Genomic DNA, 22018 nt, shown 5'->3' with positions numbered 1-22018 from the left:
TCTGGACCACCAAGTGAAAGACACACCAGTTCTTCACTTCCCAGGACAATCACTTGTGATTGCCTTCGGTGAAAATCCAGCATCTGGACAGCTTTCCGCTGATGTGATCCAGAATCCGGCCAGCGAACGACTACTTCGGTTTCCTACAGGGGAAGACGCAGCAGGATGCCTTCTGCTATCTTCCCCACGCCATAGAACATTTGTTTCTATTCAATGTTGTGAAAATGACCACTTACAATCTGTGATCTGCCATATGAACATAGCTTAACCCTCAAGAAGATAAGTGAACTATTAGATATATATTCAGCCAATGGTCTATACTAGAGTTTCTCAACTAGGGTTCCTCCAGAGGTTGCAAGGGGTTCTTTGAGAATTGTGCAGTGTGTGCCTCCCAGGTCAGTTTAAGGGACACCAATGATCCTTTTTGGCTATCTGTAAGGGTGACATTCTTCCCAAAGGCCAGCAATGTAAGAGGAATTCTTTTTACTGACCACCAGACTAATATACTGTGTGCGGTGGGTATAGTAATTATAGTGGTTTCCCCATGTAAAAAGGTCAAGAAACACTGATCTACACCATGCAATGGCCCACCAAAGTGGGATGAATGTATATCAACCAAACATTTTCTATTTCTAAAGGAAAATCCTATATTTCCTATTGACTAAAAGGTGACATTATATTCAATCCCTAATCTGTGGTTGGTCATCATCATACATAAGTTAATTAATTCCTGGTCTAATGAGATTCTTTCATTCCAATTCCAACAGGAAGAAAAAAAAACACATTATTTAATATGCAAATTTTGTTTTTATATTTACAATCATCATCTTTTAGGGGTACAACACATGCAAACCAATTAAGGCCGATCACAAATCACAAATTTCTCTTAACAAATTTATAGCATTTCAGTATTTTTAAATCTGCAGGAATATTAAAAGTAATGCCTGGTGATTTTCAAATAAAGGTTATTTATGTACTTTTTCTTAGAGTAGCAACGCTTTGTCCCGGTCTAAAATTGGGTTCCTGGGTTGTCACCCTGTCACATATATTAATATGGTCTTCTGCTGTCACCAAAGGAAAACCCAGGGAAATGTCATGCAGCCCTCACTGTAGCACATATAGAAAGAGAAACGCTGAAGTGTTCATGCTGTGCAGTGTTTCATTAAACTAGATGGCATTCAGTTGGTGTTTGAAAAACAAGATATAGTCTTGATAGGCAAGGTAAGTGACCCAATCTTCCTTTGCTTCACTTTTACTACTGAAAAGTCCTCCCCACTTGTACACTGGGGCTGGACAATATAGGTGGAGTAGAATATTGAGGAGATCAACTATGTCCTTCTGTTTCCTTTCCTTCTATTAACATGCAGCATGTACTGCAAAATGGTCAATTGGCTCCTTGTGCTGCTTCTCCCTCGCCTCCCCCTCCACGGTGGTACAGGGACTACAAAACCCATTTATTATTACATTAATTAGAGCTGAATGATTTTGTTTCTTTTATATCAGCTTGGTGTTTAGCTTTAAAACAACATCCCGCTTATGTCTCAGAAATAGAAATCCATCATTCAGCTGTCAGGTTTTGCTCCAGTGCGTCCTTGTCTTCCGTCTTTTGATGCACCCTGTCTTTCAAGAAGTCCAACTCTGCTGCGGAAAGTTTCGGGGTCAGTGCCACATGGTCGTAATCAAAGCTTTTGTCCAACGTGAACGGCTGGATCTCATCTTCTAAATGCTGAGAAGAAAGAAGCAAAAGGTAAAAGGCTGTCGAATCTCAGTGTTATCGCATGTAAGAGTACTTGAGAAATACATTAACCTAGGAAAACCTAAATTATTGCTCCTGAAATCTGCAGATTGGAGGGAGTATCTGCATATTTATTGATAAACATTGATATATTGAATTTTCTCTTTACAAAGAATACATAATGCAGAAGAAGATGGCTGCTTCTGCTGCAAGAGGAATAAGATTCCATAGAAGAGGCAGAAAGGAACTCCAGTAAGGACATTATGTTGATGGACAGATCATGTTCATCACATAAAGTCTGTCAATACAGCACTATAGGTTATTAAAAAAAAAACTTCTGTAAACTTGTGATTGTGAGGTGACTACATTGCTTTGCAGGATCATTCCACAGCCTCAATGTTGCCACCCTAAAGTAGGCTCTCCCTCCAGGGACTACATATGAATGAGAAAGCAGAGACGGTATGCACAGTAAAAGGAGAGCTTGCTCACTTACAAACTCAGCCCCAGCACTTTTCAGTAACCACCCGGCTGTCTTTGGGTAATGCCACCCGCCTACAGCTTCTTCCCACCCAGCTTAAAAATATTTCTGAGGAGAATACCAAAAGTGTAGATTACACACTGATCTGATCATACAAAAAATAATTCCTTGTGTGTGTGCTCTTTGCAGGAGGGATATTATACTATCTATCTAAAACAAAAAGACAGGAGATTACATTGTTTGCAGTGCAATAAAGAAAGAAAAAAAAAAACACCGCTATTAGCTGTACCCCCAGCACTGTATGGGTTAAATTGGCTAAATTTTTTGCTACCCCAGAAGCCAGTGCCCTTTTATGCTGTTTGGTGCTCTTAGGATGTGTAAGAACGCTCCATATTGACATAATCATCATATGCAAGTTTCAATGTCAAAATATTCCTTTAGCATACATTGGGACTACCAGCGTTGTCTTTTTAATAATGCAATGGTTGGATACAAGTACTTAATAAGCAAAAAAATGTGCATTTGTTAGTCTATAATAAAAAAAACAAAGGAATACAAAGAACAATTGTAAAACAATGTATCACGTAAAACCGATATAGATATATATATATATATATATTTAGCTATGCCAATAAGTCATAATTGTATAATTTGGTTTTACACCAAATTGACGTTCAGCAAACATTCTCAGGTATATTCTCCATCAGAGAGAGTTTGGTGATTGTCAGGGTCACTGCTTTATTAACAGACCCCATATAGTTATTTTCAGGCGAGCCAAAGTATAGTGATGCTGCTAAAATTTGTCTTTGGCATCCAGACATCAATGACCTGAGTTCACAAAAGGGTCCAATAAGGTTTCATTCATGCTGGGTGGTTTATTAACAATGGACCCCTGGTGGCATGTTTTGTTTAAGACATGACACCACACTGTAGTCAAAATATCAGAAATATTTACCGGAAGTCATCAGAGAACATAGAATAGTCTCAGATTTCTGGAAAAACTATAAAATTTTTACTCTGAATGGAGCGCAGTCCCAAATGGGAAATATTCTGGTTATTGAAGCATGTGTGGTGTACAGCATGCATAACGTCTTGGGGACAGTCCTCTTAGGGGTGGCAATACTTTATGACCATGTTTGTTCCAGTGCCAACATTTACTTTGAAAAGCTCCCCTCAGAGCCTGTTTTACATACCAGAAGGTCAAGGGGCAGCCTGGGCCCACATGTTCAGTGCGCAGTGCCCCTTTTATCCACTCCTCAAATAGGTAACTGGTCAAGTGAATAGTGGAAGGAATGGTAATGCAAAATCCTTTGTGTATGTGAAACTGGCAATAGTCATCTCTATTTCCAGCAGTGCACAGTTTCAATGATCACAGGCTGATCTATGAATATCCGCAACCTCGCCATCCTCCATACAAGGCTGGGCACCAAACCAATATTTCATTCTAAAATGCAAGTCTGTGACCCATCAAAAGTGTCCAGTTACCAGCTTATCAAAGTCTCACCCTTATTTATTATGTGATTCACCTTCATTGGATTCCATGGAAGAATGTTAAAGCAGACCACTATCATATTCAACCTAGTGCAGTCTTCTGCCTGTGGCACAGAAGCAACAATGTCACAGTCCTTCTAGGAAGATTACTGGGGAATGCTGAGCAGGAAGAATGCACCCCAGTCCATTAAGAACTTCCAGGATTTTTGTTTGTTTAGTATTCCCAATAAAACATCCTGGAGGAAAGGCAATGTCATCTCAACCCTGAATGATTTTTCTTTCAAGTTACATTTGACATATAAAAAGTAGTAGTCCATCCAGGTTTAGGTAGCATTGGATATTCTTCTTGGTATGTTTTGATTATTATTTATTATGTATTGTTTATGATGTGTATGAAGATTTTTGAAATATTGATTTATTCTTTTGTACTCTGTTTTAGTATTTACCTCCTATTAAAAATCATTCCCTGATGAAGCGGATTTTATCTACGAAACGCACTGGAAAAAAAGTATGGTTGTCACAGAACATTCACTGCAGGTCTTTTAAATTAATATACACATGTATTATTTACATTTATGACACTATTACAATTGATGTGCCCATACATTTTATAATGAATGTAGACATTTGGAGGTATTGCCTTATATTTTTTATGTGACATGTCTTTTTAAACATGTATTGAATAAATATGTTTTTATCTTTGTTGCATCTTGTCAATTCTGCGTTCAAAGTCCCAGTATTTATTTGTTTTTGAAATATATAAGTATTAGTTGCTAATCTGTGAAGAGGACGCAGGCCCGCACATTGTAAGTAGACCTTTCATATTAGAGGTAGGTCTACTTAAAAATGTAGGTTCAGAGATTGTACCACCATGCTTAAAAAAAAAAAAAAAAAAAAAAACTATTCTGAAAAATCCTATGGGTCTAGTTAAATGCAGGGATGTATTAAAACTCTCAGGATATTTTACTACTATCTGGGGTTCTACTGGAGAGATTCCTTACATTTCCTTTCTCTGTGACAACATTTTCACCAGACGGAGTAGAGAACACTGTAACAGGGACATGTACAGAAATAACAGTAGGTTTGGCCTGGACTACAATCTATTTGTATTTACCTCCCATTATTTTTATTAAATACATTTCTCTACATACCTCATGAGGTGTAGACTGCTGCTTGACCGATGTCTGGATGTCCAAACATGTACTTCTTATAACAGGCTTATCATTAAGCTTCATGTCTGCTTCTCCTGGATATAACACTAGGAAAGATAAAGCTTCAATGAAAAGGGATGTAAAAAGGTGTATATCTAAAATAAGGAATCATTGTTTTTAGAATTGTTTAAATGCAAGCACCTGAATTGGTATCAGCCTCCTGCATGTACAGAAGAGCTTTAGGTAGGGGAGGAAGGAGAGTCATAATAAGCCAATCGGTTGCAAATGATTAAGGTACTGATGCTGATAGGAAGGAAGAACATACTAAATGAGAGGTGAGTCCAGGCTTGTAGGAGGAGCCAGACCTGTATAATTAACCTAACTGCAGCAAAGAAAATTCAGGTCTTCAGCAAAGGCTGAGCTTTATGGAAGAGCTCTGCAAATCTCTGGACTGGATAGACAAAAAAATAAACCCCTCCAATGATATATTTCATCTGTTTATTTATCTGTTTGCCTAGAGTTCGGCTTTAAACCATAGTTTGCTGGCAACTAGTCAACTTTGGAATCTATTTATCAGAAAAGAAAAAGGACAGATAACAGTTTCCTGCAAAATGCTAAAACAAGAGACAGTCGGCAGTGCATACTAATACAGAATTTCACCTGGAACATATATCAGCAAAAGGGAAGATCAGAAATGCTACACATCAGATTCCGTCTGGCAAGCGGCTGCCTGGGAAAGTGACAGGACTATTTTTGAAGTCGAGATAGAAAACATAAACATGTTTGCGATTAGCGCAAGTCACGGCCACAAGTGCGGAGCAATCAGTTGCTGTTTACTGGGGAAGATGTGTCAGACGGGGAACATTGCAGCTCTAAATTTAGCCTGTGTGACAATAAATGAAAGTGTGTAATCTGCAGCCTTCACTCTGACTGGTAATGTTTAATCAAGCATCTCCTTCACATGCAAAATGTCCCTGACAGCAAAAATCAGGAGGAGGAATGTGCCAAAGACAGACCCAGGTATGGAAGCACTGCTGCTTATTATTTGTATCAGAAATGTCCACCATCAAACTTCAGTCATTTTAAGAGAAAAACAGCAACTGTTCTAAAAAAAAAAAAAAAACTTAGGGACAGGGTTTTGGGTAAACTGGGGCTCTGGGTAAGAGTTAGAGCCCTTTCACACCTGTGGTATGAAACTATGGGGTTAGCTACTCCGAGGTGCACCCTGGAGCAGCAAAGTGCACTGCAAGCAACCATATTTGCATGCAAATTTTCCAATCACAATCGTGTGGCAAAAAAGACGTTGCTTTTGGGAACCAATCTATGATCTGTAGCAGCCACAGCTGTGTGCAAGAAATGCTCCCAGAGTGGTTAGGACCACTGCTGAGCCTGCAGGGCAAATGCTGCAGCTCACCATGGGTCTGTAATAGCCTTTAAACTGGTGTTTCGATGGTTGAATACTGAAGAACCTCCAATGCAGCCTAGTTCATTAAGCATTGAATTCTCCCCCACCCCGATGCATTTCTCTAAGTATTTGCAAAAAAAGCCAGATGTTTTTTAAAAAGTTCAGGTGCCCCATGGACTGGGTCAGGCTGGAGGATATGGTGCAACTCCTCATGTGGTGCAAAAATTAGGATGCAATGTGGTGCCCCACATTCTTAAGGCAACCCCAAGAATGTGGGGCACTGGGCAGTTGCCCATTTTGTACCACCCCTAATCCAAAACACAGGTCTTGCAGACATCCTTCATTTTATGGTGCTTCTCTGTCTATAGCAGTCCGAATCACACAAAGATCACTGTTTTTGAGTCATCGGCTGTATTGTTTGTCTGGGGCCGTGTCAAAGAAGAGATATTTGAGCTGTGACAGTGCTAGAAGTATATGGGCTGATTCACACTGGTGAACATATGTTGGGGTACTGCATACATTTTCATTGGCAAACCAATGTAGCTAAAATATGTGTGCAGCAGGCACTGCGCCGAATATATTTTTATATATATATATATATATATATATATATATATATATATATTAGCTAAACAAAATTGGAGTTACATAGTTTTGAGGTTATATAGTTGGGCTAAAAAGACACACATGTGCAAAGAGTTTAACTAAAAGATACAGAACAGAATAACACAGTGTATACAATTATATATAGGAAATACCTATCAGATTCTATGTGCCAAATAAATAATCATCCAACAGCCGGCTAAATTATTTGGTGTCCATTCATTATGCTGTCCAATTACCAGGAACCAAAAAAGTGTAGTTCCTCGTGGCTCTTCCCTTTCCCCCGTGCTATGAGCTCCTCCGGTCTTTGTGAATATTTGATCCTGACTCATGCTGGGATCACTGCTAGAACGACCTGAATTTTTCCTGCTCGTCTCTACAACTCTGTACAATTCCATCTTCATAACCTCAGTGGGGCAGCAGCTTGGGGCGAGTGGGCAGCAGGGATTTGCATCAGCTGTATCTGCCCCGTGAAGTTGGCTGCTGGTGATGCTGCCGCACAAGGCCACGATGATCTTAATTAAGCTGCTAATTACGTTCTCAGTGGAGGTGATTAATGAGCGATAGGAATGCGGTGCCTGCTGCCAATGAGAGGGGGATAATTGAGCAAGTATTGACATCTCATGCTAGACACAATCTGCAAATTATTTTTCAATTTCCAGACTCAGATGTGTTTGGAAGTCTCAGTGACCATGTTTGGGAGATGCAGGATAAGAGGAAAGCACTGCAACCAGCATAACACTGTATGAACAGCATTAACAAATAGTGCTAACAGTACAGCTTACTGAGAACATGTGAACTCAATAACAGAGGAGCACCCACATACCTCATGATGGTCAGATGCCTAAATGGCCAAACTTTTGGCCAAAGGTTGTAACCCTCAATTATTCTGTTCCCAGGGTCCCCTCCTTCCCTGCAGCATTCATCAGAATGGGCAACCACAGGCAATTGGGAAGCCCCTTCCCTTTTCGAGGATTGTCACTTCACCAGCAATGGCATATTTAGGGACTGATCGTTCCTTTATACTTTGGAAACTTTTTAACTGAGGCACTCAATCATTGCATCACACCAGGCAGAAGCAGGATTGCCTGAAAATGAATCCCTCCTCGCTTCACCTCTTGGAAGAGCGATGAGGAACAAGAGGAAGGGAGGAACAACCAAGGAAATTGGTCACTGCTGGGACCTAGGAATTATTGCTGAAGGTTTTTGCTGGCGGCCCCGACAGCTTACTGCGGGAGTCATTGCCGGCCCCGACAGCTTACTGCGGGAGTCATTGCCGGCCCCGACAGCTTACTGCGGGAGTCATTGCTGGCTCTGACAGCTTACTGTGGGAGTCATTGCTGGCTCTGACAGCTTACTGTGGGAGTCATTGCTGGCCCCAACAGCTTACTGTGGGAGTCATTGCTGGCCCTGACAACTTACTAGGGGGTTACTGTTTCCCTAACACTTACTAGGGGTTATTGATGGCCCTGCCACTAACTAGGAATTTCTCCTGATCTTGGCACTGACCAGAGGATTTTATGGGCCCTAACCTCTACGGGGGTTGTTGCTGGCACTGACACTTACTGGATGGGGGCTAGTTTGCTCTCCCCAAAACATAACAAAACAGGAAGGATACCTCATTTTTACCAGTAGTGACCTCACCACAAGACTCCAAGATATAAGGAGCCAATAGGTGATTCAGCTCCCTACATCTATAGAAGATCTGTGATGAGTGGATGGATGCCCCTTCAAAAGATACAGTTTAGATTCTAACAATCTGTAAGCTTGACTTGTGATCTGGGACTGGCCCTTAAATGACTAACATCAATAAATTTGTATATTTTAAATGATCCCCTTGTAGCACAGGGAGTTCAGAAATGGGTTTTATAAAAATCGTTCGTCGTTCATTTTGAACGATAAAAATTGGAAGTGTGTACGCAGCTTAAGGGCTAGATTTTTAATCGAGGTAATCACATCTTTAGAAACTACCACCTGTACATAGCTTTAAACAAACACATCCAGGGACACCTGTGCTAATGCTACATCTAGAATACTTGCACACTCTACATAACAGGATCTTATAACCAAGCCCTGTAATTAAAAGGAAAACAGAAGGGCTTTCCTATTTATTGGCCTGAACTCTTAGGATTACAGGAAGATTCAGATCTGATAACAAGAACATTGTGATTGGTGTGTGCAATATTTTATGGCTATAATTTGTATTAGTTGTATACCTCCCTTTTGTAGGAGATCACATTATCCATATAGTTTCCTGGCTTAGTAAATCATCCAAATGCTGAAGATTGACAGCTGGTTAAGCTGTGGTAGGCTCTTTTGGTATGTATACGTTTTGGTATGTGCAGTAGGTTTGTTGTAGGTGTGTTGCATGTTTTAGGCATGTTTTACAGGCCTTTTATGCCTATGTAATGCACTTTTTGGCCAAACCCACAAGACCACCTAAAAAGTCGCAGTTCAGCCATACACATAGACATTGATATAAACCATTTGTTTCCCACTGCTGAATCCAATACATCTAAAGTGTTTGAGTATTTAGATCAGATCTGAGATGTCCTTTATATAGATGGGTGACATGTGATATCAAATACCACAACCCTCTAGGAAGCTGAAGTGGGCTGAATTCAAGTGCATCTGCACCTTTCCCAGAGAGTTTTGGTATTTAAATTCACATGCCATAGCATGGTGTGAAGAGTCAAATTGGGCTAGTCCTAATACAGCATAACCACCAGTGAATTACTCCACTTTTGGGGTACTTTCAGACCAGCACTGTTGAACCTAATGTGTAAGCAATCAGCATCTCACATGAGTGCCTGGGTCCAATTTCCCACTTGAAGACATTTTGCTCAGTCAGTTTATGACTGGTGGATTAACTATATCATCTATTTTTCATGTGAAACAAATATTATATAAAAAGGTGAGCCTTAAAGCTATTTCAGGCCTGTAGAGAGCTGCAAGGTTTTGTCATTAGCTCAAATGTGATCCCAACCTCTACTATTCAAGTGAATGTGAAAGGTTGGAATTTTTATATGCACATGGCTGTGGTTCATCAAAAGTAGTTCCCAAAAACACTACTCGATTTTTTTTTGAAGATTTACACAATGTCAACAATACTATGCAAATCTGGTCACCCATGGTGTGGTTTGCTGCTCTTGGACACATAGTAGCAGTTTGCTGTATGCCTGGAATCGGTCAACCCTGTGGTTTCATGCTGTGGGTGTGAAAGAATCGTTACGCTGTGTTTTAGGACTTCAGGAAAAGTTCACTGTTGTTAGCCTTGGATGAACAAAGGATAATTGCAACATACACATAATGATGTAAACTTTATATTTGAAATTTAATACACTGGTGGGTTATTTTTGTATATGTGAATTAACTGCACTAATGGTATCTGAAGTGGCACATATATATTACTGGGAGGCCCCATGAATTTTTAATCGTTTTTCATGGTTGGTGGTTTATGGTGTGTTTTCTTTTCGTTTTTGTATAGTAATATTTACCTTTTAAAAAGAATATGGTAGCTACTAACTTTCAGACATTTTCCCAAAGCCAATAGGTGATTTAACATTACAATGCAACATAACATTTTGGATTAGATGGCATTACATGGAACAAGTATGAAAGGACAATGATGACTCAGTTTGTGAACCCATACCTGCTCCAATTCCTCCACTTCACCTCTCTCAGCAATGTCTTCCGGTCTTTTCCCAGCTGCTGTGTTCTCAAAATCTGAACAATGATTTTGTGAGTCATTGGTCTGAATCTGACAATCTTGTCTCTCTGCCGAAAACAAATGGCATAAACAGATCTGAGTTAATTGAAGTGAAACTGACCTGACCTAAGACTTTTCTAAGGTAAGAACAAGCCAACTTTGTTTTTTGTTGCAAAATTCAGTTTAAAGTTTACTTATAGCCTATATAGATATCATGTTTACTAAAAAATCACTGATAGCCCTGAAAGCCAACCAATAGGTGCAGGACAATTATTTGAATGCGCCCCAACATCTGAAAAAATGATGTAGGGACCACTTTTCGGGAAACAATTTTGGTGGAGTGATGACCTCAGCATCAACCATGATATTGTTCACCTAGCTGTATAATTTTAGAGGAACATGACCAGGGTGTTCTCCCTAGCCCCCTTTAGCTGGGCTCATCACCCAGCACTTTTAGGCAAGCACCCGGCTGTTTTTGAGTGGTTATTGATGAGTTGAGTCACAATAAAGGGCCACCACCCACCAACAATTTCTTCCCACCCGGCTTTGGATTGAGCACTGCACTACATAGTCCTGCATTGGCATTCAATGATGCTAAGAGCAGTGCTGACATGGTGCTCTTGTTACAACAGCTCACTGTCTTCGCTTGCCCATCAGAATGGGATCTGAACAAAAGGGGATCCAGCACACCACATGACTGGACCATAGACTTTTGAATACAGCAAAAAAATAAAAATACACAAAGATAGGGTTTTGAGGTTGTAGGAAGATCTGGAAAGATGAGTCAGGATTTGGTCTTTACCATGGTAAAGCCTATATGTGATTATAGTGATTGGTTTACATACAATTAAAGTTTAAATTTGAATTTGCTTACATTTTGAATTTTCTGGTTCCTTTCCTTCTTGCCGACAGGCTTAAGAAATGTTTCATAAAATTACAGGAAATACAACCTTTCCATGTTCAATAAATACCCAGTGATATCATTGCAATACAGGTGACAGCTTCTCTATAGTAAACACAAAAATCATGGGGGAGGGTCCAACAGGCAGTATGATTTATTAAAACTCTCCAAGACTAGAGAAGATACACTTTCATCAGTGAAACCAGGTGATCCAGCAAACCTCAAATAGTTCATTTCTGGTTCAGGATTGAAAACATTTCCTAACTGTTGGAGTGCGCACATGAATGATATAAAATCAGCACTTATGCATATTCCATTTCAAATGATAGGTTCCTTATGACTGTTGGTGAGCCTTAATGGGGGTTGCCTTTGAAATGTCAATGCGGACAAATCTAGCAGGATGACTCCAGCTGGGGTTTGGATCCAAGGAACTGGAAGTAAATATAACACCTCCTTGAACAGGAAAATCACACCATGCCAGGTGTGAGGTATGGGGATTGTGCATGGAACCATCTACTCCAAAGACTTCTCCAATCATTCTGCCTGGTGAATATTCATACCCCCAAAGGAGCCAGATGACTTGCCCCCAATGCAACAGTGACACCTATTGGAGAATATCAGCGAGCACCTGTGAGCAGTGTATTTCCGGAAGTGGGAGGACACCTAAGTAAGGGGGGGGGTCCTGGAGATGTATAAGAAGGGACACAGCCACAAATGGCTCTAATATACATCCTAAGCCTCTTAGACCTCTCTTCTTCCAAATTTTCTTTTCTCTTACTTACTTTCTCTCTCCAAACTTCCTAGAACCCAGCCAGGGTACAGGATATAGAGGACAGATTCTGCGTAATGTACAATTTTGCTTTGTCTATGTGATTATTATTTAGCTTATTTTGAATCATTTTTGATTAACTCTTAATTCTTTTCTCTGGTAATAAATATCTTGTTATTTAGGATCTGTGTGATTATTAAGCGAATAGAGACTTAGTAAAGATAGTTTTTTCAGAAAAGAGATAAGGGAAACAGGAATTTTTCCTTCACTAATAAATAGCAAATTACTTTTAAGTACTCTGCTCCAGATTTGCTGGATCACCTAGCTATACTGATAAAAGTGCACCTTCTCCAGTCTTGGAGAGCTTTATTAAATCAGGTCCAGGTTGTTGTGCTTTGCTTTCTATAAAACATCGCAGCACCCCATCTTATTACTATTTTCATGAGCCTTCCACCCTGATACAAGCAGTGATCTGGCAATAGAAAGTTGCAAACACTAACATGGCTTGACTGGTGGATATCAGTATGGAGTATTGTTTTCGGTTGCCAACCACCCTCAATAAGCTGCCAATTGATGCTGAGCCACCATAATTAAACTCTAATAAATGAAAGGGCTGGGCCAAAGACAGTCAGGCCAAAGACAGTCAGGCCAGGATATAAAGGATAGGTAGTGTTATTATTTATTATTATTATTATTAAACAGGATTTATATAGCGCCAACATATTACGCAGCGCTGTACATTAAATAGGGATTGCAAATGACAGACTAATACAGACGGAAGGAGAGGACCCTGCCCTGAAGAGCTTACAATCTAGTAGGTGGGGGAATTTCACACACAATAGGATGGGAGATATGTAGTGGTGGGAAGTAGTGATGGTTTCAAATGACAGAAGAAGCCGGGTAGGCAAGTTTGAAAAAATGGGTTTTGAGCGCTCTTTTAAATGAGCAGAAAGTAAGAGCAAGTCGAATATGACGAGGAAGACCATTCCAGAGAGTTGGAGCAGCTCTAGAGAAGTCTTGTATCCGTGCATGTGATGAGGTTATGAGTGAGGAAGTCATTAGTAGGTCATTGGAGGAGCAGTGAGAGCAGCAGGGGGAGTATTTTTTAACCATGTCAGAAATGTAAGTGGGACAATAACTGTGTAGGGATTTGAAGGCACAGGAGCAGGAGCTTAAATTTGATTCCAAGGTGAAATGGAAGCCAATGGAGAGAACTACAAAGAGATGCAGCGGAAGAGGAGCGGAGGGAAGGATGGATGAGTCTGGCTGCAGCATTCATGATAGATTGTAAAGGAGAGAGTCGGGTTAGTGGAATACCAGAGAAGAGGAGGTTACAGTAGTCCAGACGGAAGATAAGAGCATGTACAAGGAGTTTGGTGGTCTCAGGGGACAGGTAGGGGCGGATTTTGGAGATGTTGCGTAGGTGAAAGTGACATGACCTGGAAATGTTCTGAATATGGGGGGTAAATGAGAGGGCAGAGTCAAAGGTGTCACCAAGACAACGTACCTGAGGGGAGGGACGAATAACAGTGTTTGGAATTTGAGGGGGGATGATGATGAGTTCTGTTTTATCCAGGTTGAGTGTCAGGAATTGGTCAGATGAGATGAGATGGCTGACAGGCAGCATGAGACAGGTCAGGGGTGGACAGATAGATTTGAGTGTCATCAGCATACAGATGGTACTGTAAGCCAAAGGAGGATATGAGACTACCAAGAGAGGAGATGTACAGAGAAAAGAGAACCGTTGTGTTGTGGGCTGTATCTAATTTACTGTAACTCCTAATATACAATGGGGCTGATTTATTAAAGCTCTCCAAGGCTGGAAAGGATACACTTTTATCAGTGAACCTGGGTGATCTAGCAAACTTAGAATGGATTTCATAAAGTCATTTGCTAGCAAATGTTTTCACTTCTGTACCAGATCCGTTCCAAGTTTTTTTTAGATCACCAAGGTTCACTGATGAAAGTGTATCCTCTCTAGTTTTGGAGAGCTTCAATAAATCAGGCCCAATGTGGGAAGCTGCAATGTGTGCAGTGAAATCAGAATAGGCAATACAGTAGTATGGTCTGTACAGCTGTGCAAGACTGAGGGGAAGGCTGGAGTTCAGCTTTAATAAAAAAAAAAACTATTTAAAACCTCAGTTCTGCTTATCAATAATATTTTGCCTCCAACAACCGAACAAGCTGCAGATGCTCAAAGGTAGACATCTAATACTAGTTGCCAATCTACTGACCCTCCGGTGACTGCACCCAGCCGCTATCTGTAACTAGCAATATTGTTTTTCCAATCCTTTCATGCTACATCCATGAAGTGCTTGATCAAACAACCGCTAGAGTTAACCAATAAGGGCATGATACCAGGTAGGATACAAAAGAATTGATGAATGTTGCACACTTCTGTGAGATCTCGTCAAAACCCCCCATCCCTTTCCCAGCCCTCCTGCATTCTAGCGCTGCTTGTTCCCTTCTGCTGAGATCCTCATAAAACTTTCATCCATGCTTCATCTCTTTTTGTGAAGACAAAGGAACATCTGGTCAGTGCTAGCCCTTCACAGCCGGATATGAATCAGGTATGAAAATAATATTCCTCTGAAGATTGAACGGAAGACAAAAAAAAATAAAAAAACTCCCACGGTCTTTTAAATTTAGCTCTTCACATCAAACAAGAAAAGGGAATCTTTCATTCAAATGAGGTGTATGGCTTCCCTGGAACAGAGACAATTCTGAAGCTTATTGCCTCAATCCCGATGCCTCACGCCAACATCAATCGCTAATCGCCGGCTGAGCCGGTAACGGCTCTCTTCTTTTTCTTCGTGTCGGCTGATGCTTTTCTCTTTCTGGGTGCCCTTTTCACCTACTTTTCATGTACAACCTGATTCTCCTAGAAGTGCACAAAGGCAGATAGAATACCTTTTTGGTAATCGCCCCATGAGGTTTTACAGAAGGGGATAGAAAGAGGAACCCAAGAGAGTTAGGCTCCTTCCGAGCTTATCAGTAAAACAAAAGGTTTGTTAAAGATCTTACAGCACTCATTTTTTTCTATGGTGAAAGAAATCTTGTCCTTTAGTTTTAGATTATTCGTTCATTCTCTGTACCCCACATGGGGTCTAGAGATGAGGAAAATTGAATTTTCCAAGCCTGCTGTGAATGAGACAAAGCCAATCGCAATGGTAGAAAAAGCAGAAGATTACCATTGTCAAGCCAATTAAAAGTTTAAGAGTTACATTGCATGATAAGCGCATTGGTTGCGAAAGGGTGACATGTTTATATATGAGTACATTGGGCCTGAATTACTAAAGCTCTCCAAGACTGGTGAAGATAGACTATCATGGGATAACCTATGTGATCCAACAAACCCGGAATGAATTAAAACCACTTTCCAACTAATAGCAAATGATTCTTCCATCCTTTCCAGGTTTGTTGGATCACCTGGGTTCGGCCATGATAGTCCACATTCACCCGTCTTGGAAAGCTTTATTAAATCAGGCCTATTGTGTGACCACAAATACAACGGGGAACGTAAAGATACAACCTTATGCAGTGTTCCCCCCAGCCTTTTTTAGCCAGACACCCTACCCAGCGCTTTTCAGTAACCACACAGAATTTATTTGGGTGGTTACTGAAAAGTTGGGTCACAATACAGAGGTCACCACCACCACCACCACAGCTTCTTCCCACCCTGCTTAAAACAAATCCTAGGGAGAATACTGCTATCATATGAAGATAAACAGGATAAGTTAAATATTTTTCTAAGGTGTTTAGTACCCCACACCTGACACCTCTGTATAATAAAACCACTAGTCTCCCTTCTTTCCTCTATAGGACCAGCAGCGCAAGGGAGGTGGGTGTGCCTGCTTACCTGTTTGGTCTGTTAAGTGTGATCCTAACGTCACAACTGGAGAAGGGGACAGCTGGGTGACCCTTGAACACAAGGCCTGAAACAAACCCGGGGTGATTTTTTTTTCAAACAAATACAGCCTAGTACATACTGATTCAAATATTCTCTTTAAAGCATAACTGTGTCCTATGCATAATTTTAACAATGAGCAAGTAAGCTTTTAAAAAAAAAGCTTAAACTGACCCCAGTAGCTGTAGGGACTGTAAGTAATGTAGGGAGTGAAGTAATCCAGTTTTAACGAGCAAAGCAAAACACTTTAATTTCAGCCTCTCTTCAGGAGAAACTGCAAATAGTAATTCTTTCCTGTACTGACCGATACATTCTACATGAGCCCCATTCAGCAGAATTAAGCTGGATAGGAGGTAGGTCTGCCTGTATTCCACAAGACAGTGAGCATCATTGTGGCATCTGCAGACTCAGGAAGAACGCAAGACATCAATACCACAGAAAACACCCATTGGTGGCTAAGGGAGGAATAGCTATTTGGATCAAATATACAAGGAGCATACAGTGTATTAAATAAAGGAAGATCCTGAATAATCAGTGCTCAAGCAAAATTATGGCGCCAATACAAGTTGGCCAACATCTTAGATGATTGCTGGCGAAGCCAAGGCCATTGGACCTGCATGATGTTGTCAAAAGGGGCAGCGATACAATCGGTCTGAGACCAGCAAGGAGGACCCATGAGAGCAAGGAGAAAGAACACAGGAATTTGGAATAAGACAGGTAATACTCAGAGTCTGCTCTTTGCTTTAGATCATCTAAGGAAACATTGTATTCTCTAAAAATGCCCAGAATTAGGTTTTAGGCTAAACATTACAGTAACCAAAATTCCCATTTAGTGAATATAGTTTACATTTTTCCTTTAACCCATTTTCAAAGTTGCTCCATTTTTTTTTTTTATCGGTGTGATGTTTTGCTGCAGTTAAAAGTCACCATCTCAAAGATGTTTTTGTACTTCAGGCAATACAGTCTTTCCAGTATTTTTATGCATGCTTGAAAAAACAATAACATGCGGATCCAGAAGGAGCAGATGTTATCTAGTGGGCTGTAAACCAAAAACTAAAAAACAGCTTTAAATATTCTCAGGGGACTTCGCATGATCAGACAATGAAACCACAATTTTCTACCCGCTGCTTTCCATTCCATGCATTCCAAGAACTGGCCTTAAAGCTGAACTTTCAAATACAATCTTTCAGAAACAATCTAATATAAAGAATCATTTAATTATCTATATTACAGTTGGTTGTCTGACATACAACATAAATGTTTTTCAAATGATTAGAAGATTGCCATAAAATTTTAAGGGGGATTGAATGGCCAGCAACAAAATCAATCAAAGCTCATTAAACCAATCGAATGTTTTAAGTTTGTGTTTTATTATTGTTAATCAATTTAATCTTTGTAGTAGCATCAAATGGCTGATTGGATAATCACATTGATAACTACAAAGTAAAAGATTCAGTATCTTGTCTTGCAAGACAGGGCTGTGTTATGTAGCACAATTGTGTAACCTATTTAATGTACAGTGCTGCGTAATAAGTTGCCGCTATATAAATACTGTTTATTATTAATAAAGGTTATATACACACGTCAGATGATTTTTGCCCGAGACCAGCCCAAAGGCAATAATCTAACACAATGTTCCCCCCAGCCCCTTTTAGCCGGGTGCACCACCCAGCACTTTTCAGTAACCAGCCGGCTGTTTTTGAGTGGTCACTGAAGAGTTCGGTCACAATACAGAGGCTCCCACCTGACTAAAATTTCTTACCACCCGTCTTAAAAAATTTTTGGGGTTGAACACTGTCACATATTTACAGAGGTCATCCAACGCTGTTCATGAATCCGTACTAACTGTGAGCAACCACAATACAAGTGAAGGGAGGGGAGCACGCAGGTAATACTCGTTCAGAATGATGCTGTACAGCTCTCACTATTTATCTCTCACTACTTTGTTGCTGGAAACGATCATGAAAGACCATTGTCAGTGACATTGATCATCTCAGGATCATATGAACAAAGTATAAATTTTATGGTAAGAAACAGCTTCCTTATATGTGTTCTCCCTGAGTATTTAGTTGCATAGCGTTTACCTTTAAAGTGAACCGGTGCACCACAAAGTGCCTTCTGTTACTAGTAAACCCTCTTCTGAGCCCCTCTAAGATAAGGGCCGGTGTAGTTACCGGGACCAACATTTTTCTACTTTTTAGCTAAGCTACTTTAGTTGTTATAATCCTGGCCAATAAGACTGTCACCCATTGGCCACTGAATTTTTTATGATGGTTGCAGTACCAGTATGATGGTTACATTTTGTGAACACTTGTAAAATTTAGGTATTTGTCGACATCATGGAAGGAAGCCTTCCAAAATGTTTTAATGCAAATTGAGGAAAATGGTTTAGAAGTTAGCACTCTCATCCTTGCAGCGCTAGGTCCCAGGTTCAAATCCTGGCCAGTGCACTATCTGCATGGAGATGACAGTGCATGGGTTTCTTCCAGGTACTCTGGTTTCCTCCCACATCCTAAAAACATGCATTTGGGGTAATTGGTGTTAATTAGGTTATTTGGCCCTAGACGGTGTTAATGACATATGACTATGGTAGGGACATTAGATTGTGAGCTCCTTCCAGGGACAGCTAGTGACATGAATATAGACTTTGTAAATTGATGCGTTATATGTTGGCGCTATATAAATACAAGTTAACAATGAGAATGAAATAGATTAAATAATCCAAAATTAATAAATCCTATTTATTTCATTAAGATATCTTACAACAAGCCAATTCAATATGAGGGCTTCCCATTTTCAAGGATACTATGTACTTAATCAAAACATAATATTTTGCCATCTGTCCTGAAGTATGTTGCAACACAGACTTGTAATGATGGGGTCTGGACCATCTGGGATCTTTAATCCATCAAAATTAAGGAGAAGTGCATAGACTACAAATTTAAAGATCTTGCAGCTATCTGGAATGTCTAGATATCTGTTCATTCATTAAATGGTGGATTTTACCTGGGATGCACTGAACTAGTCTTTGTGTTTTTTTGCCCCCTGTGGGGTTTGGTTAGTCAGATACTTGTCAAGACCGGTTGGCAACTGTTAGCACTGTTAATGGTATATTGAGATGAGGCTTTTGGGTTAAACATTTGTTGTAATTCTGTTCATTACAATAAAGTTGTGGCCTTGCTCCTTCCAACATGAACCTGTTCTCTGTGGTTATTTATATGAGAGGGTCCACATTTAGAATTAGGAGGGCTATTATCTGGGTGCCTTTGCTACTCAGCAGTCAGAATCATGAAATCACCATGTGACTTGTAATGCTGGCAGACCAGATCATGCTGATGAGAAGTTCTCAACCTTGCAGATACAACAAGCCAGGACGCAACTACATTTACCAACACTCACATGAAAACTTGAACTTCAAATTTAGATAGACTATTGAAGGCTTTGGATCTCCAACCAATGGGGAAGGGTTAGAATTGATCTTTTCTCAATTTCTGTTTCAAAGACAGTAGTCAACAACAATAATTGGGTACAGAGACGGCAATCTTTCCAGATGGTATCTAGTGGAAATGATTCGCATTCAAATAGACTTATTCTTGTAATGTTGAAGATGTTTGTCAAATTTCCAAGTTGCTTCATCAGTTCATAGCCAATGATGCAGCTCGGAAAGTTGTGAAACATCTTTAACATTACAAAAAAAAGTCCAGTTGGATGTGACTAACTACCAGATATACAATGAGCTGAAGAAACTTCCAGGACATATTTCTAGAGGTTTTACTTTCCCCAGACTACCCATTCTGTTGAAATTGAACTCTTTTGTAACCTCCCATAGCATTTTAAGGTGGGGAAGGTTACCTTGAGGAAGATGGGTGAAGGTTGTTAAGAAGTCCTCATATGTCTGTTCTGGGATTCCAAGAAACCTATTTAGAACAGTACAAGCCATCTCCTCCTCTGTCATACCAGGGTGGTTGTTGCAAGAACTCGGCATGGTGCCAACTCCAGGCCTAAACAAAATAAATAGTTATTATGAAGAGCAAGTGATATATATGGACATCCTAAAGAAACATAGGACTGAAAAATTCAAATAAAGCTACAAATGCATAGACATATAGACAACATAATATATTTAGACAATATTTGTTACAGTGATGACCAAAGATCAGAAACCCAGAGGACCACCAGTCCCAGAACAGGGACAGGTGAGGGTATTTAAAAAGTCTGATCAGGCAGGTAAAGTTGTTTTATTGTCAAAGGGACATCACCTGTAAAAGACCTGACAGGTTGTAATTTTCATTATTAGGGTTTAGTTCCACTTTACCATTTTGCCGTTGATATACCTTTAAGTTGCTGTTTGACTATACCAAGGTCTGCTACCTTTTCCCAAAAACAACAGGAAGGGTTATTAATGTTATCTTCATCCTGTCCATGCATCTATCTGAGATCTCATGGTTACATTTGGTGTCCCACGGGGTTCAACACCCAGACCACATCAACCGCAGAACATTGGTGGTTTATATGTAAATGTTGGTGTTTTAAGGAAGGAAATGCATGTTTTTCTTCTCTTGTTTTTTAAGTTTCAGTTCATAGCTGTTAACACAACATGTCAGTGGCTGCAGGCATAAAGAGATCACTTTGATGTTATTTCACTATTGTAGCAAAAAAACAATTCAAAATCAGCACTGTCACGGTATGCCAGATTCCATATTTCCTCCAATTAAAAAAAAAATTGCAGATACCTTACCTGCAATTATAAATAGTTCAGACATTTATACTACTAGGAAAAAAAGACCTCAGGCCTTTATTATTTTAAAATCCTATACAACTGTGTATCAATAGTTTTCTTTGATTTTACTATCCCAGGTTGTAAAGCTGAGACAGCTCTAAGTTGCCCTGTGCATGAACCGCAGTCATCAAAAGGTTAGTGTGCTCTTTAGTAGCAGTCACATATCTCTATTGTGAGCTTGCTGTGGGGGATTGCTCGTAGCAACAGGATTGTGGCAGTTGCTTGAGGCGGCCCACAGTCAGTTTTTCAGAAAACAAAGTTTAGGCTTCGGTCTGGGTGTTTTATTGCATCACAATGTGAAAAAAAAAAAAAACTTCCAGCACACCCAATGTCATCCAACAACCCAATCTATGCAATGTCAATTGGCTCTCCATACTGGACTGTAAAAACGCAGGGGTGTGCCAGAGCTCTGACCTGGCCTGTTTAAAACCTGCAAGACCGTTCTAAAATATTTCTGTGGACTTATGCTTTTTTGGGACAAGTTTCCAAACAATAAGGTTTTTCCTGCATTACACGTAGCTTAATTTACGGACAATTTCAGACCCTAAATGTATAGTATTCTAGCTTCTTGTACCCTACCGTTCTCTCATTTCCTACCCTAGAGAAGGTAAGTGCCCCAGACAATTGCCCAGTTTGCTCCACTCTATAACCTACCAAAGCTTCGTTCAATCCTCTCCATTTCCAACTTTCTGATAACCAAGGTCTATTCACACTCTTGCATTGCTGTTCTATATGGTAAAAAGTGCATGTAAGCATTTGTGTGTTTTCATGCTGGCACCCCAACATACATACAGAAAGTAAAAGCCACCCATGCAGTATAGTGCAGTTGAAAATAATCTGCATGTATTGGTGCACAAAAATACTGCGCTGTGATGCATTGCCCGTCTATCTACATGCAATGGGCTGCCCTGATGTGATGTGCATTAACTCACCTCAATACGGTGAATGGGCCCTAAAACACAATGGTGTCATTTTACCAAATCACATGCTATCTCTGACTAACAAAACAGGCACTCTGTTCTCCCTTTCAGCTACTTTGTGGTAAACCTTCCCAGCTGTGATATTCTCTGAGGTTGTGGTGAAAAGGGT

General features: G+C 40.1%; 1 protein-coding gene across 1 annotated transcript; it reads right to left on the bottom strand.

The window, feature by feature from the left end:
- Positions 1 to 784: 784 nt before the first annotated feature.
- Positions 785 to 5918, bottom strand: IFTAP (intraflagellar transport associated protein). Its single transcript, XM_072422143.1, has 2 exons — positions 4856 to 5918; positions 785 to 1726 (listed from the first exon to the last, which is right to left on the bottom strand). Exons 1-2 carry the CDS (start codon positions 4937 to 4939, stop codon positions 1559 to 1561), a joined length of 252 nt encoding a protein of 83 aa, XP_072278244.1. The 5' UTR covers positions 4940 to 5918; the 3' UTR covers positions 785 to 1558.
- Positions 5919 to 22018: the final 16100 nt, after the last annotated feature.

This window comes from Pyxicephalus adspersus, chromosome 9 (assembly GCF_032062135.1).
Source record: "Pyxicephalus adspersus chromosome 9, UCB_Pads_2.0, whole genome shotgun sequence".
Classification (NCBI taxonomy): domain Eukaryota; kingdom Metazoa; phylum Chordata; class Amphibia; order Anura; family Pyxicephalidae; genus Pyxicephalus; species Pyxicephalus adspersus.
The sequence above is the reverse complement of the archived record's forward strand: the minus strand, read 5'-3'. Positions and strand labels throughout refer to the sequence as shown.

What these genes read in the sequence shown, in the direction of transcription:
- IFTAP (XM_072422143.1), bottom strand. Translation starts at nt 4,939, where the DNA reads ATGAAGCTTAATGATAAGCCTGTTATAAGAAGTACATGTTTGGACATC. An exon ending in AGCAGTCTACACCTCATGAG is followed by an intron (nt 1,727 to 4,855) that starts GTATGTAGAGAA and finishes CTTTCTTCTCAG; the next exon opens with CATTTAGAAGATGAGATCCA.